Here is a 17,945-nt window from a genome sequence, read left to right as displayed (position 1 = left end):
TTCAGAGATGGTATTTCTTTCATTAACTTCTCTTTAAAGAGATGTACTAGTGAATTAATATAAGATAGAAGGAAGGGCCATTCAATTAACAAGATATATTTTAATTTTTATAAACATAAAAAATATCAAGAAGCATATGTGAAGCTCTCTCTTAAAGCAGCATTACATAGCTTCCAAAATCTAGCAACGCATATTGAATTCCGAGTAGAGCATGCAGTGTTGGGATTTAGTTCAGTACACATTCACGAACTGTGCAAAGGTCTCTGCAGAATAATGCAATCTGTAAAGACTTTGCATTTGGTTTTCAGAATACTAACCTTTCCCACAATGCTCCATACTTTTGTGACACTCAACAAATGCTGAAAATTTTTAAAGAGGGGCCCAGGCATTGGTCAAAACTAGAGATCAGACACCAGCGCCTCTGAATATTGCTTTGCTAGTTGAAAGAAATTTCTTTAGCTCCTCTGTGCTAAAATGGCTTAAAATACTGGCTATTTCTTCACATTCGTATCTTGCAGAAATGCTGCGACAGCAAAATGGAATTACGTAACAACAACAAAAAAGCAACAGATGTGCATTTATACACATTTCTTTGCAAGCCTTTGTGAATGCTCCTTACAAGTCACATGCATGTAAACAGAAGTAAAAGACCTTCCCAATATAATTATGGTATGCATGTTTTTCAGTATACCCAAAGAGTCCAATCAAGATCAGAGTATCATAGTACTTGTGCTATAAAAACATACAACACTCCCAACTCAATGGAGAAGTTCATGAGCTACAATGGAATACAAGATAACCAGTATGTCCTTTTATTAAGGACAGTGATCTATCTGTAACCACACAGCATGCTAAAAACATCCATCTTGCATGCTTTAAGCTCAGATATTCATATCAGTTACAACTGGACTAGCCACTGTTACAGCATCCTAGACATCTGGCTTTGCTGCCTGAACCCAGTTTCAGACTTAAAAAAAAAAAAAAAAAAAAAAAAAAAAAAAAAAAAAAAAAAAAAAAAAAGAACTGAATAGAGAGTAAGCCAAATCACTCACCAAGAGACACTTCTTTTCTCTTCAGAACCTTTTATTACCTGTCTGAAGCACGGCCACCAACCTAATCAATGCCATGCCACCAGCTCTGTCCCCAGGGAGAACACTTACCGGCAAGGGGTTGGATAAGGAATGCTGCGGTGATGACCTGGCGACAGGCGGCACGCTTCTACCGGGACTGGTTCCTGGGCCACTTCCCCCAGCAAACTGGCCAAAGGAACAGATTTGATCATCAGTAATTCCACAGAGATATTATATTTAAGCAAATTTAACAGACAGAAGAAACACATTAATCTTAAAATGAAGCCTTACAGGCTCCAGGGACTCATTTAAACAAACTGAAGTTGAGCTAAGAGGAAAACCTTAAAATTTCATGCACTGTTTTCAAAAACAACAGCAAAAGTAAGTACTTTAGACAAACATTCACATAGGCACCGAGTACATCTTTCATTTTAACACAAATATAAACCTGCACACTTGGATACAGATCAACTATTTACTGGAAAGAATTAGGAATACTATTCCCTATGAGGAGATGTGTCTAACTGTGCACCACAGAAGTGGTAAGAACTGTACACCTCCACTGAAGCATCTGTGCCAGTCACTGTTAAAGACAGGATGGATAAACAGCTGGGCAACTGGTCTAGTTGGTACACAAATTCTTATGTTCCTGCGCCACACAGTGTACCACATTTATAAAAAACTTGAGCCAGGAAAAAAGTAAGCACTAATAACCACTTAATTTCTGACTCTAAGTTACTCAGTAAATAAAGAGCAAACTTAAGAGAAAAGCTAGAGCTCTGGATTGCACAGACCTAGAAGAACTTCAGGGACTATACAATAAAAAGAATATTGATTATTAGAATGTCCATCGCTGTTTTGGGGAGGGGCCTCCATCTCTTGTGTGGTGCCAGCCTCCCATGGCAAGCTTTTCTAAAGAGGGAACCCTGTAAACAACTTCCTACTCAAATCAACGGGACTTTGCAGGTAGGTTCTTTTGCAGCACTGCACCAGTATCAGAATAGGTTTGCACACTAGGAGATACCTTCATATGAGATCCAGGTTCCAACAGAAGTCAACTTCCAACATACACTTACGTGGTTGCTCTTTTAAAAAGAGCAGCAAAAAATTGCTTTATGAACTGTTCAAAGAAATGTTAATTTAAGAAACAACTTCCAAAAATCTCATATCCTCTACCTAATCAGATTTGAGCATATCATGTTAACATTGTCAATTAATGACTCCAAGCTATTATTTAACATGATGGATCAAGTAACAGAAGTCATATTACAGACTTCCATCTACAGATTTTGCATAATGTGAATTCAAGCAGATTTCTCAAATAATGTAAAGATGCTTACCTCAAAATAATCGCTAATTTTATGTCCTCTAGGAGTGCCTTTTCCTAAAAAGGAAAACAAAGGATGAAAATAAGAGTTGATTATTTTTAAGTGCAGAAGTTATGATGCCATTCTGAAAAACTACTCCTATATTTTGACACTCCTTTCCCTGTAGAAAGGTGGAACACCTATGACAACAAAAGCTTCTGCACAACAAAAGACTGCCCCAGGGTTACAGCTCTTGTGCTGTTGTTGGGAGGGTTTACAGTTGACAATTCAATTAACTCTCAATTCCAAACATGTCAAATCCAATCAAACAGTATTTGCACTTGCTGAAGTACTTAGAAAACACTAAATGTCATTGAATGTTGCATAGTTCTCCAAAATTTCCTTCAAGATAAGGACAGAGCAAAGGGTACTTTTATTCCTCTGCCTTCAGGTAAATTACTGCATATCAGATCTCTGAAGCATTCCTATAAGAGTTAGAGAGATAATTAGTGGTGGCTTAATACCAGCTCGTTAAAACTTAACCCTTTTCTCTTATTATAATATTATCAAAGCAGTTCCGTCAATACAATCCTCGTTACTTCCTTGTTGAAAAATGAAAGAAATAGAAAACTGCCCCTATGACCATTTGCTAGAAAATCTGAACTTGGGCTTGAACACGTCGAGTTTTTCGTAGTACTCTGAGACAGTACTGACTGCTTTATACTTAAGCACAGTTTGTTCTCTATTTGTTATGGTGAGAACTTACTCTAACAAGGCAGGCATACGTCTCAAAAAGCAAGGAAGAGAGTACAGCCCGTATTTTGAAGTCTGGCTGCTGTATATGTAGTGATGTGGGACCAAAACAACACTTCAGAGAAGCCATACTAAGCCTTTCGGCAGTCTGTCCCATAAAAACGCAATAGTTTGTGCGAATAAGCTGAAGATGAGTATTTTCCTGCCAATGAGGATAACAAGGCTCCCAGAAGAGAACTACACCATCATGGAGTAGTTTATAACAAGCTGCCTGACACACCCTTGAGAAGAGCCATTAGTTTCCTAGGACACTGACTGTGCAAAACGTGCACAAATTACCAACCGTTCAGAAATCCTGCAGCAGGGTCAGGAGAATGAATTACCTTGACTGGTCTCATATGCTTCTGCTTTCCTTTTTCTATTCCGCTGGTCATTCTGTTTTTTCTCAGGAGTCTGTTAAACAATACTTCAAAATTAACATTTCTGCAGTTATTCCAAGATTTAAAGAAAATGCCAAAACACAATAATCTGTTCCATATCCCCAGTGGCCATTTCACTTCTCTGGTGCATTTGTTTCTACTGCTGGTACTTAAAGAAACAACTGCTCTCAAATAGCTGCTACCTTCTGATATATGTGTTGCAGAAAGGAGAGAACATGGTTAGGAGTAAGGTTAATTTTTTTTTCCTATTTCAGCTGCAGCAAGCCAGCCTCTACTGACCAGTTACCTCACATGGTTAGCAGAACAAGTTCAAACACTTATAAAAACCTATGTATTTCACAGCAATCACAGTACTGGTACAAGAGGAGTAATGACAAGAGGTTTGAGTACAGACATCCAAATTTGCAGTCCAGTAGCTACTCACAGTCTACCAGGACAATTCATCTTGCCTGTAGCTAATGGTTCTTCCCAAAGCCCTTTGCAGATGGCTACAAAAACTATCCTGTCCACTGGTGCACAACTGCAGCCTTACACAAAACAAGGCAGAGCTCCCCAAGATGGCAGCCAGGAGAACGCTGCCACAGATGCAGCAATTCATCTGGACATATCTCTCATTAAAGTCAAGGGTCAGTTGCATCTGCCATTTCCTGAGCAACCAGAGACCTGAGGGGCAGCTTATCAGTGGGCAGCAATATATTTATGCACAGGCACAATACAGAGCACAGGTGGACAGCTTGAAGCCTCCAGAAGCGTCAGGCCTGTCTGTCTGTACAAGGCTAGCAAACCTAGAGATGCAAGGGTGGAGAAGACCCTGGCTCGGTGCTTTCCCTGTCACCAGGGTCACTTACATAGCCAAACCTGCTGAAAACATTAGGAAGCACTGCACTAGAAGCAGCTTACTGAGATTGCTGGAAAGAAAGATACCTTGTCATTTCCATCCCCAACATCATTTTAAAACCATCTCTTATTCCAAAGGGTCCCAAATAATTTCCAAGCTATATGCTTTACAGTCACTGCAGCCACCACTAAACTATAGCCTGGGGGCAGGAAGAAAACCACAGTGTGCAAAACACAACTCTGGGGGAGGGAAAACGATGGCTAGAAAGTTTGTGGTAAACCTAAGCTTCATGCTCTTTGGAAACCAAAGTCCAAAGTACCCTGTTTAAAGATCTCTGCCAAAAGACTTGCACACAGTAAGCACAGAAATCAATCTACCTCCTTTAATAGGATAAAAAGGATAAAGCTGACACAGCCAGACTCAACCTGGCTGTGTCCCCAGCGGATGCTGGACATCTACAGTCCCATGTTACCAGCTGGGCAGTCACCGACATGTCATTGTTTTGGTAAGAGGATGAAGGGGATGTTAAGACAAAGGTGGCTATTGTGTCTGCAAAGCACTTTTTAGAATGAGGGGACTGAAAACTCCATAACTATCTAGAGACTTGCTGTACCAGCTCCTGTATGTGTAGAAGTCAGTGACATAGCCTCCTCACTGTGTAGTGAAGAGCAACTCATGAACAGCGTTGGCGTGACTGTAACACCACAGGCTCCATTACAGCCTCCATGGAACTGTAGCCATATTAATGAGATTCAGTTTAAGTTGTTTTTCCATTCAAGTACTTACATAACAAAAATTACACATAACATTATCTGTTACAGACTGAAAAAGCAAGGAATGGAAGTTTTGATTATGTCAGCTTGGCCAATTTAAATCACTCCACAGAAGTTCATAAAAAAACCCAAGTAATATGCGAACAAATACCCAGTTTTCCACTATTAACTATACTCACTTGTACAGAGTTTAAGATACTGCATTCTCAAAATACTTAGCTTCACGAGACACATCATATCAGTACTGTCATGTAACAGAGGGAAATGTGATCCAAAACTTACCTGATAACCGTGTGGAAAGTTCTTTAAATGCATAAGCAAATGCATTTGAGATTTTCCTTTATTAATGTGGAATTTTAAAGTAAAAATGTAACTCTACAATTCATTTTGCTGCTTTAGCAAGTGTTTTGAAATAGTTAATCCTAAAGCAGTGAGATTAAACAGGGACAAAGCATCAATTTTCACCTCCCTACACTTCCACAGAGCAATTCATAAAAATGCTCCGCTTTGTACAGACTTCTGCAAACTTGAGTATTTGATAGGTAAAGAAAACTTTTCCATTAGTGCTCTTTGGCTTTTTATTTGGCCCAAACTGTATCCAAAACCAGCAAATAAATCACAATGCAGCTGAAAATTTCATAAGCTGAGCTTTACGAATGCTGTGTTTTTGGGGTTGGGTAAAATCTGCCTGCTATGGTGGGAAGCTTCAAGGACAACTGTTTCACCGCATGGTCCAAAGACCGTACATTAAGATCCAGACTAAATACTTCCACTAGTCTCTTTCACCACCAAAACAAAGAACGCTGTCACTCACTCTCACACAATTCCTTCTATGTTTTGAGTTCAGTCATGTCCACCTTAAACCTGATTACCACGAGGATTTGTGCCTGCTTACCTCCAATTCTTTATCACTCAGGGAACCCACGCTGCACAAGCTCTGGTTGGAAGACTCACTGTTTAATGGACCCTAGTGAAAAACAAGCAAAGACTGTTAGAAACAACTTCCATACAAGGCAGATACATTCTATCAAACATTGCATCTCTGGGCTAACTACGCTGCTCTAAGTCAGGTGGATAAATCAGCAACACAGGTCAAATACCTAGACACATGATGGGGCACTAAAAAACTTCAGTAGTCATTTGGAGCAAGATGAAGTTGGACTACCAGTTGGACAGTCTTTTTTCAGCATACTGATCCAGCCTTTGCAATGATATTGCTGCATCAATTTATATCCTAACTGCTCTATTTAACCACATCCACAAAACAGCCAAGGCAGCATTCATAGAAGTCTAAGACAACTATTTGAGAAACAAAACTTCTGATGTGTTGAGTAGCAGTCATTCCAAGCTCAGCTCTTCAGGCAAGCATCTGCTTGACCTGGGCTAAGAATTCAGAGGCATCTTCCATCTGGCCAGGCAGCTAATTACTGTTATCAGATGCTGGCAGTACCACTGATTTATTTTTTTTTTTAGATGTGTATTTTTTAACACTAAGAAAGTGAACAAGTGAAAGCTGTGTCAACAGCAGTACAAATGGCACCCATAAGACAATCTCTCCCACTAGGCTATTTTATGGACCCATGGGTGACCTGCCAACAGAGCAGTTGCTCCTACCAAGCTAAAGCACAAATTCAAGAGGCTGGAATAGAGTTACCAAAGTAGCATCCAGGTACCTACAGAAGTCTGCCTGCATCTTTGCAGGCTCTACTGGATCCACATCTGCATTTTTATGTATCCAAGCATTTTTGAAAATTATTTTTTTAAATCCATACCAAACCTGGTTTTAAAAGGAAAGAAAAGTGAATCATGCAAAGTCACTGTGTTTTAGCCTAGTGCTCTGACATGAAAGTATCCTCCTACAGATCTAACTTAAGAAATCTAGACAAATTTGACAAAGATATAAAAACAAGATTCACAATTACTGATGGAATGTATTAACAGGAAGAATGACATGATAAAGCCACCTCTCCATTAATAACTTGTGAGCATCTTTTCCCAAAGATTCAATCTATTTTAGCATTCTTATTTTTGCAGTAACCACTTCCCACCCATCAATCTTTCCTCAAGGCAAAGCCACTTCTCATTATATACTTCAGCAGAAGACTTATGGGAGGGGTGGGGGAGAAGTCTTAACACCACAGAGAAATCCCACAGTAGATTATTTTTGGGGGTAACAGTTCTCCCTTCCCCATTTATAAGACAAAGACGACCATGAAATTAAACCTGTGACACAACCTAGCTATTACTAACCCCAATTTCCAAGCAGGCACCCACAGAAAGTAAAAGTTCTGTTTACCTTTTGTATTACACTATGAATGTTAACTACCAATCTGTTTCTCCTAAAAGGACGTGCTCAGTTGCTTCAACAAAAAAAACCAGCAACACTTGAACAACTCAAGAAGTTACACATTTAGGATTCCCTTTTAAAAGCAAATTACTTTAAGAAAAAATTGCAGATTATATTCTTTAAGCCACACCATTACCCCTTCAACTCATCACACAAGTAGCTCAAAGCCAGAAAGATATTTTACCTCATCTCTTCAGCAATACAAAAGCTTAAAATTTAGTTGCTTTTTAGACAAAGAAGCAAGCTCCCCACCACCCAATGCAATGGCTCACAAATCTTACAGGTTCAACTCTTGGTTATGCGAGGGTTTTATTCCTTGGCCAATAGGATTTAAGAGAAGTACCAACACTAGCCTTAGCTACATGCACATGAAGACCTCATTGACAAAAACAACAAAAAAAGTAGTATCTTACAGCAAGTGGCAACAGAAAGTTAATCTCTTCACCCATGTAAAAAGCTTGTTTATAAACTGCACAAATGCTCTCCTCTAAAATCCTTCACTTCCTCTCATGCACTCAAACCCCAGCAGCATGCCCAAGACATCAACCTTCTGTGCAAGCGTGAAAGCTTTATTAGGTGCAGGAGCATCTCAACATATCAGCGTTTGCTGGTCTCAGATGGACAGGCTGGGGTTCTGAGATGATGAAGATGAAAGTTGTTTCCACATTTGCTTAAATCTCACTGCCTCCATTTTGCACATGGATAGCAAATGACAGGAACAGCTGCTCCCAGAATGCCACATTTGAGCTTTTCAAGAACACTGTGGTTGAAAGGGTACATGAGCAGCTTATGAAGGGTCGATGTTTCAGCAATGGACCTGTATTCTAAGGTCACCTGGAGAAATACACCGTTGAGGCTGTCCATTGTTAGAAATGATCGTAAGATTTTTTTCAGAAATACAAGTTTATCCTCTCCAGTACAAAAAAATCCACTCAGTTTGCATCCGAATGTAAAGTTCTGGATTGTAAGCAGCTGGAAAAATGCCTAATACAAACCCCACGATGTTTTTCTTACTTCCAGTACCACAACTACCTGTACCGACTACTTTGTGTAGGAAATTTACAGCCCTAGCTGTTGGAATCAAATCCATTTTTCGCATCAATAAAAGAGCAGTTCAGTTCTCATCACAGATTCTTGAAGAGCGCAAACCCTATTTTCCCTTTACTTTAAAACTTCTTCTAGAAACTACACTGACAAAATCATAAAATTGAACTCAACGCAGTAGTAGAAAGGGTGAAAAGGAACTAACTACTTAGTTATGGAACCAGAAAAGAACAGCTTGTCAGATGTCTGTAAGTATCCAGCAAGTTCACTCTCGTGTATTGATACTGTGAACAAATGCAGAATTAATTCTTTGTAGGCATTTCCACTGCATGAGTTTTCCTCTCTCTTGATGATCTTCTAGAGTGCCTTCCACTGATACTTCTCTTACAGTAAAGGATTAGGCCTATCTCACAGGCAAGGAGGTGAAGCATCTTGTTCATGTCAAAGCTGGCAAAAAAGTCTTGTTTTGAGGTATTCTGGCTATGGAAACACAAACTGTTCATTAGAACGTGCTGTACTCGAAGCAATAAAGATGCAATACCTAGGACGTTTAAGGAACATGGCCTAGCGCTCAGCTGCACCTCTTCTCACATAGTTATGCAAGAGAAAGAAAAAGCAAGTTTTCCTCATCATCCAGCTAGACACCTAGTTTCACACATAACCTCATGTTATCAACTGCTTATAGCAACAGGTTTAGACAATGGATATGAGAAACTATACATCTGAGCATCTCCCCCTCAACTAACAGTCAGTGAGTGTGTGTATAAAAAAACCCTTCAAATTTATGTTTTACCATTCCTGACTGTTTATATTTAACTTGGCAACTGACATTGGATAAATGGTCAGTACTTAATTTAGCATACCATTATAAGTGGTCATGACACAAAAGGAATTAAAGGAACAAACCTGAATTTCGGGGCGGGGGGGGGGGAAGTAAGCAATGGCAAAGAATACTAACATCAGAATATTGCTGGGGAAGTAGCAGTAGGGAATAATAAACATGCAATAGTTTACACAGGAAGGGCTTATAAATTTTGTTCCTGAAGAAGTCATCTGCACTGGCATCTGGCTTTTCTAGCATAGACTACTTCGGGATAATACTGCACTTCTCTGATATCACTTACAGCCCACTCATCCACTGTACCCTGTCAAGAGAATTGGTGATGGGGCTCAGCAAAAATTCAAAATACGTGGGTCATCTGAAATAAGCTAATAGTTTCTATAGTGTTTACCCAAATGACAAGCACAAGAACAGCACACACTTCCTCCTCCGCAAGGAATTTCTTTCTGAGATAAGCTGGCATGCTCTTTTCCCTTGTGATTCACCTATCAACTGCTGCTTCTAAGTCCGTGACCTACCTATGCACAACAAAACCTCCATGTTGAGAAGTGGATGCAACAGTAGCAGGCGCTTTCAAGACTCCTACTCAAAGGCAAGAATGTAAAATCTGTCCACTCACACAAGCTAGTTAGTCATTTCTCCCTTTACAAGAGCCCTGGAAAGGCCACAAATGAGGCACAATGGCTGAAGTTTCAGTAGAAACAACTTAGCCCCATAACAGCTCCCATTGGAACTTCCATAACAAAGTGGCCTGACTCAGACTGCTCTTACCCATCTCCTCTTCAAGTCTGTCTACTGCCTCACATAACTTGTGCATTTCCTCAGCCTCTCCAAGCTCCCAAAAATGATCCCTCAGGCCTGTTCACAACTCTTATGTTGGGCAGTCTCCATTTTGTGCTCTCCAACTTCTCGTATTGAAAGAGAGCTCTAGGAATTCAAGCTGCCTGGCCAGAGTCTCCAATGTGGACTTAGAGCAACATGCATTGCAAAATTCTCTTGCTAGCTCAATGGCGGAGACATGCTTCATTACCTTAAGCCAAGGTAACCCGAGTTCTTCTGAATTCTGTAGCAAATCAAGAGATTTCAAAGGGAAAAAGTCAATCCTTAGTTCCACTAAAAGTTAGTGCTGACTCCACACAGGCTTACACCAAAGTGAAAATGGTTGAATGGTTTTCCAGTTACTCTGGTCCAGTGCTACTGTATAAGACAGGTTTAGTTAACATATTCTTATCTTATTTCAAGCATCATATAAGTATGAGAATTATAGCCTGCTTCTTAACTGGGCTTTTAGAAAAGCTTGGTATTATAGCCAATAATGAAATCCCCAAATCACCTAGGTCTTTTTGCCAAGAGAAGGTAATCTACTATTAGATGTTCACAGGGAACCTCCTCTGTATCAGATGGGTAAGCAGATCTGCAACAGGATTTGCTTGGCTTCCATTATGCCTCAAGAGTTCTCTCAGGTTGAAAAAACAGTATTTTTATTTTACTGACGGCGAACTGGACAGAAGGGTCACACAATTCACCCTAACCCTCAGTTCCGGGACAGAAATAGAACTGAGGTCTGGCAATTATTTCTGGGCTCTAGTAGCCAGACAACACATTTGAAATAAGTAATGCTGCACACAGAAGCAGCCAAACAATTTTCAAGTATCTGGCATAAAGTCCTAGCACATTCTGTGGCAGCTAATAAATTCAATTTTAAGTTTTGAAACTCTTATTAAACTAGTTCTTCTGGTGGCATGTGACACCTGTTAAGGACCATCGCTATGCAGCACCACTTCCCTCTAAGGAAGACATGATTATTCTCAAACACAAATTCTCAACTAGGTAACTTTGCTGCTAAAAATGTTGCTAAATAGACCACACAACTGGCGTTACCGAACTGATCAAGACTGCTAGAGTGACAGACAAAGGGTAAAAAGCAAAAATAATACAAGTAAATGCTGTTCTTTTTTATGAGCAATTCTCTTTTTGGAGGCAGATGTTCTGCAGCCTAAGTGACACTCTTCAGGTCATTTTCATTTCCTTCTTCGCCATACCTCAAAGAGGCAGAGAGTGAGCAGTAGCTACCACCAAGACCAATACTTCTTCAGTTCTAGCACAGTCATCTGGATCTACAAGATTCCTACAGCACGACAGAGAAGGTTACTCTCTCTAGAAATACTTCAGCCTTTTTAGTTTAGCTATAATAAAGTGGCACACACAACTTAGTTTGAAGATCTTTTAAAGAGCAAACTTGTAGAAGATATGCATGCGGCTGTGATGATCCGCCCCGGTTAAGCCCGAGACAAGCCATATGCAAACAGAGATTCACCCATCACAATTACCTATTCCAATTCTTATCCAGAAAAAGTCTGTGGAAATGACACAAATCCTTTGGAGTTAACCCACCCGATATCTTAAAGGCAGCACCCAGACAGGGGGAAGGGAGGCAGAAGATGAGAACAGACAAAATTAAACAACGTTATCTAGAGAAGCAAACTACATTTTGTCTTCTGTACCTACTAACCCAAGGAAGATGTCCGAGATTACTAGTCAGAATAATGCCTCAAGTGAATGCGCTTAGATTTCCCTTAGTAAGTAAACATAAACGGGAGCTAAATGAGCAGGAATACTGGTAGGTGTCAGATAGTCATGTGTTAATTCAAGGACTTGCTTTGCGGATTTGGGGAAGAATGGCACTTTACCATATGGCAAGAATAGACATCTAAAGCATCACTGGCTTTTTGAAGCTATCTAGTGACCTGGATGAACCACATGAGTATAACAGTTGCCTAGAAACATTCCTTGCTCATAAATTTAATTCCATGTATTAACTCCAAGCTTCTAGAGAAATATATTCTCCTGCTACTAAGTGAGATAATTCATCACAGACTTGCAACAGAATTTTGAGGCATTTGGGACTGCAGATGACCTCGGTCACTGGGTTGTGCCTTCAGCTACCAGAGGAGGTGACAGCACACAGCTGTTTCCAAAACAGTTTAGGATTTCTGTCCTCTACTACTGTTACTGGAAAGCTCTTCCAGAATCCCATGACTCTGATGGCTAGAAGCTTTTTTTCTAGTTTCCAGCCTAAAAATGTATTGTAGATCAGCTTAGTCTTACTCATTTCTCAGAAACACGTACGAACTTGCAAACATGGAGGGAAAGTGGGCTTTAAAGCTGCAGTTTTATTAAGGATGTAAACTAGTGCATTAGTTTTATGCAGGTCCAAAATATACCCTGTATTTTTAAACATTAAAGAAACCTAACCAAACACACTAAGTGATACACCCAGTCAGTGGAAGGCAGGAAGCTCAGTTACAACTGCCTGCTGCCTTCACCCAATAGGAGAGCATCTAAGATGACATTTCTTCCTTTTATGCAATAAACAGCAACAGAATACCTTCTATCCCAGGAGGATGTGCCAGTCCCGGTCCCACTAGATGGCACTAACTTACTCTATGTAGCTTTCCTTAAACATTTAATTGGAGAGAGCTAAAAAATCTTAGTTGAATCATACAAATTGTATCACAGCTTTCCCAATATATTCCCTTTAAGACAATGACCTACCAATGCCAGTGCGGAGCATGACGGACGGAGACTTGGGGGGGTAGGGAGGGAATTTGAAGCACCAACCTGGGAGGGAATGTAGTATCTGAGATTAATATTGCAACCAAGATTTGCTGCAACATAGTAGAGTCATGCTAATTCATATCAATGGTTGGCTGACCTATTGCAAATTAGCAAGTATGCAAGTAAATAAATATATATTGCTTGAAATAAGTGTAATGCACTTTAACAGTTTACTGACTAGTACAAAGTAAAACACTATACTGCATAACAAAACGTGAAAATAAAACTCAGTAACAGAACAGCTTTGTTCAAAGCAAAGCCTCCAAGAGATGAGGCATTTGCTTTAGAAACAAAAATGAGTTTTCAATATTCACCCATACAGAGAAAGGGCGTGTACTTTCTGCTCCAAACGTATTGAAAATGTAATTAAGACTTGCTTTCCTGTATCTCTTAAAGGTTATTCCTTTAAAAGGAATAGTTTGTAACATTCTTTGTGAGCACTGAATATGCTGGCACTGTTTTAAAGCAGCAACAGCATTTAAACTTCTAAGTCTTAGCTATTCTAGAAAGTTGTTTGGCTTTACCTAGACGGGTACAGCTAAAGATGCTAAAGTGACATACATGGGGAGAAGAGGCAAGAAACAGATGAAAAAGTACATAAAAAGTTGTAATGTTGTATGAAACAAGTCTTTCAAGATCATAAATGCATTACATACCATAAACTTTTATGTCAGTAAAAGTCTTAAGATAAAAAAAAAAAGCTTAAGAGTGGGTGAAAAGATCAAAAAAACCCCACACTCTTACTTCAATAACCGAAATTGTTACCCCTTAACAACTTCAACTGTTAAGTCTTCCTCACTACACTACCTTACAGCTGAACATTTTACTTACTCAACGCTCCCTTCCAAGACTTAACCTTGTTTGAGTCCTGGCTGAAGTACAGATCAGAGAGAAAAGTATGAGTTCATACTAAACCCTTTTTCAAGTTTTGATTTGCTTTGAATTTTTCTAAGAAATACAGCATGTACAAAGTTTCTTCTCAAAATAATTCTAAGAGGTTTCTGAAAATTATCTAGCAATGATATGTTGTTTTACCATCTACCTTGATGTTGTCCAAAACTCAGTATCTTCCTCAAAAGTAAACTCCTTATCACTGACCTAGTTTCAGATGAGTTCTGCCACCATTTCATTGCTCAGAGAGACTATTAATTTAACACTACCAACAACATCTGGAGAACTAACAGCTTAATGCTAGCATGTGAAGCAACCACACAATGATTTAAGTGCCTCACTCAAGAAAGGCAGCTACTGAACAGTTACGAAGTTGTACGTGAGGACAAAGATGGGATTTTACTAGCAGGTTGTGGATCACAGATATAGGAGAGCTTACCTTCAAATACTTTTTGTGTGTGTGTTCTATGCGACCGAGTACACAATTTTAGCACACTGCACCCACAAAGAACTGAACAAATTCCCGAGTATATTAAGTCTGGTTACATGCTGTATCAAACACAGTAAACTTGAGATCTAACAAGTGGCCAAATTCAGTTCTCAAATGCATTCTTGGAGAAAGGAAGAGACAGATGAGATTCCCACTTCCAAAGACAAAGTTGTCACAGTTTCTTTGGGGGCGTACATGCTGCCTTAAGATGGAGCAACTCCCAGGAACTTAACTGGAACCCAAAATCTTCTGTATAGCAAAACATCTGCTCATAGAGATCCCATTTTCATTCCTCTTAAACATACTGCAAGCAAATTAGTGGTCAAAACACAACTATTGATACAAAACTGCTAGCAAAGCAAAATTATCAATGTAGAAATTAAAAAACCAAAGTGCAGCGCAGGATGGATAAGCAGTCATGCCTGTTACCAAAGGTACTTATACTCACCTTAGCAACCCCGACTCCAGTGAACCTGGCCTCCAATAGTTCCTGCCTTCGTGGGTCCAGGCTATGCAATTCTTCCATCATTTCTGCTGCTATGGGAGAAGAACACTCAGATTATGCAATGCAAGGAAAGGAGAGAGATTTAATATTCTGTGCCACTGACAAGACTCGAAAGTCCCTGTTCTGCAGCTTAACCATGCAGAAAGCATTTTCTTGCAAGAGAAATGCAAGATTACCATGCAATAATAACATGACTCTGCCACCATATTACTGTATTTAAACCATAACCCTGCTGGAGAGTCTCCTTTTCTATCTGTTGTACCAGCCATTTCAAGATCTCTAAATCCAAGAAACCAATTATGCCACATTCTCCCACTGGATGCTTTATTAAAAGGAAAACATGGGACCAGAGTGTTATGACTAAAAGCTTCAGAGCTTTTCATCTGTGCTGCATGACTAGGAGAAAAAAAAAAAGCAACATTCTTTACCCCATAATTTATTTTTGGCCAATCCTGGAAATACTAGATCTCCCCGAACTCCAGATTTCACTGACAACAGCTTTGGTTCTTCCAAGCACAGAAAGGGATTATAAGAAGAAAATAACGCTCGTTTAAACCTTTTACTGTATGGAGTAAAGCATCAGATACCTCTAGCATAACAGCTGCTTCTATATACTGGATGTACCTGAGGTATCTCTTGGCAATCCAACACAACAGATGCCATTATTTGAAGGGTTAAAAAAAAAAAAAGCATAGTTGTGTAAACAGGTAAAAAATCAGGAGATATACAATTTGAATACTGAACTGCGAAAAAATGGGACAAATTTCAATGTTCATTATAACTGTGAATCACATCTTCCCAACTGCACCAATCAAGTTCATTTCCAGAAATGTCTGTTCCAGTTTCATTTTCTGGACTAAGGTAGAAAAAAAAGAGACAGAAGATAAAGATTTGCTGTATAAAGAGCATATGCGATGAGGAAAGTTCTTGAAGGGCAGCAAGTGCCCTCTAGAATAGGCAGTATACAATTGTTCCTTTTATTAACTGTCCATTTTGTCCCTGCCATTTCCTCCAAACGCTGCAGATCCAAGTTACAGGGGGCAAAGTGAATCCATCCGGGGGCATTTACAACTGCTCTCCCAAATCACTAACAAGCCTCAAAAACTAATGGGATACTAAATGCAGCTATGAGACCCCTATTTCTACTACAGCCTTTAAAACCCCAACAAAGCTATCAGTCTAGTTTTCAAAACAGGAAATCTGTGCACCGAGGAAAATGACAGACAAGCCATGAACGCAAAGATGTTAAAGTACTCCCAGGTCTCTCCCCCATTATGGGGCACAGGGCGACCATCCGGGAGGGGATTGCATCCCCACCCCGGGATGCCGGTCTGGGGACGGGACTGCCACAAGTTCCCGAGCCTTTTAACCCCCCCCCCCCCCACCGCAGGGCCGAGCTCCCTCCCAGGGCCTGGGACTGCCCTGGACACCCCCCCCCCCCCAATCCCTCCCAGCAGGGGATGGCATTCCCTCCCTGCCCTCCCCGACTCCTTTCCGGGGTGATTTTCAGCACCTCTCTCCCACCCTCCCTCCCCACTCGGGAAACAGAGGCACGCGTTTGAAAATAAGCCGGTGAGTGAGCAGCCTTGCCCCGCTGCCAGCTGCTGCACCGCCTCGGCCTGCCTCCTCCTCCTCCTCCCCGGCACCCCAGGCAGCACCGCCTCAACTCCCAGGCCGGGGATTCACAGGCCGTGCCCACCCCTTCAACCTCCCCCGCCGGCCCGCAGCCTCCGCGCTCCCCCGGGCCGGCCCGACCCCCCCCCCCCCCAACACCCCCGCCCCGCTCTTACCCCCCCCCCCCCCCAACACCCCCCTAACCCGGGTCGGGCCGTGCTGCGAGCCCGCGGGGCCTGCGCTGCACCGTGCCCCGGCGAGGCGGGCACCCGCGGCCCAGGCCTCGCTCCCGCCGCCTCGGGGCACAGGCCTCGGGCCCTTCCGCCGTGACCCCGGCCCGGCCCCGCCGCAGCCAGCGGTCGGGCAGCGTCTAACAGCCTCCGCCCCCCGCCTCCACCGCGGCCCGGAGTCGCTGCCCGGCTTACCCCCCCCCCCCCTTCAACCCCAACCCCAACCCCGGCCCCGCCGCCCCCGGGGCGGCCTCGGGCGGGCCCGACGCCGGGGAAGGAGGCGAAGGGGATCCCCGCGCTTTCCCCGCCGCCCCCGGGCTCTCTCACCTGGCGCTGCTACCGCTGCTGCTCCTGCCGCCGCCCCGCCGCTCCTCTCCCCTCCTGCCCGGGCCGAGCGCTCCCCGGGCACCGCTCGGATCCCGCCGCCGCCGGGGGCAGGAGCAGGAGGAGGAGGAGGAGGAGGAGGAGGAGGAGGAGGAGGAGGAGGAGGAGGGAGGGAGGGAACCTGCTGCGGCGGCGGCGGCGGCAGCGGCGGCACGGGCGGGAGGGGGAGGCCAGGGGCGGCTCCGCGGCCTCTCGTGAGCCAGGCGCCGCCGCCGCTGCTGCTGCGGGCACCCGGGCTCCACGCGGGGGAGAAGGGCGGAGGGGAGGGAAAGGGGGGGGGGGGGAGAAGGAAGGTGGGGGGGCTCGCCCCTCGCCGGCTGCGGGGCGGGGAAGGTAGACGGGGCGGGTGTGGAGGGAGCGAGAAGGGATGGCTAGGCCGCGGATCCTCGGCCTCGCGTAAGAAACCTAGCGCGGGCCGGGGTGCGCGCAGGCCGGCGGCAGCCGCAAGGCCTCGCCGGCAGGACAAAGGCCCGAGGGAGGGCTCGGCGGGCGGCGGCGCCCGGGCAGGTGGGGAGAGCGAGTTGGGGGGGGGGGGGGGGAATGGACGACGACGGGGGGACCCACGGGGCTGCGGGGACCCTTTCGCCTCCCGTGGGGAAGGGAGGAAGGGGGGGGGGGGGCGCGGGCAGGTGCCGGGGCCGGTGCTCGCCCCCTCCCCGCGGCGCTGGGCCCGGCCCGGCCCGGATCGATTGGTGCACACACACTAGTGAAAGCGCGCGGCGTCTCGCGAGATTTGCACGGCGGCGGAGAGGGCGGGGGGGGAGGGGCGGGGAGGGCAGGTCAGCGCGGGGAGGGGGGGG

The 17,945-nt window shown here is 43.2% G+C and overlaps 1 protein-coding gene across 8 annotated transcripts in view; it reads right to left on the bottom strand.

The window, feature by feature from the left end:
- TLK2 (tousled like kinase 2) overlaps positions 1-17,400 on the bottom strand; it is a 44,345-nt gene extending 26,945 nt beyond the window's left edge. For 2 of the 8 annotated variants that reach the window (XM_075036240.1, XM_075036246.1), the window contains exons 1-7: positions 17,089-17,400; positions 14,861-14,949; positions 12,969-13,034; positions 6,077-6,148; positions 3,514-3,583; positions 2,411-2,454; positions 1,161-1,256 (exon numbers count right to left, since the gene is read on the bottom strand). In XM_075036240.1, coding sequence (XP_074892341.1) covers positions 1,161-1,256; positions 2,411-2,454; positions 3,514-3,583; positions 6,077-6,148; positions 12,969-13,034; positions 14,861-14,941 — 429 coding nt within the window. In that variant the 5' untranslated portion in view covers positions 14,942-14,949; positions 17,089-17,400. Of the gene's footprint in view, positions 1-1,160; positions 1,257-2,410; positions 2,455-3,513; positions 3,584-6,076; positions 6,149-12,968; positions 13,035-14,860; positions 14,950-15,541; positions 15,557-16,735; positions 16,754-17,088 lie in introns of those variants that run through there. The other 6 variants (XM_075036241.1, XM_075036247.1, XM_075036242.1 and 3 more) reach the window with 6 other exon arrangements.
- Between the last annotated feature and the right edge of the window lie 545 nt (positions 17,401-17,945).

This window comes from Buteo buteo, chromosome 9 (assembly GCF_964188355.1).
Source record: "Buteo buteo chromosome 9, bButBut1.hap1.1, whole genome shotgun sequence".
NCBI classification, from domain to species: domain Eukaryota; kingdom Metazoa; phylum Chordata; class Aves; order Accipitriformes; family Accipitridae; genus Buteo; species Buteo buteo.
Note: the sequence above shows the minus strand (reverse complement) of the source record. Positions and strands in the feature narration are given on the sequence as shown.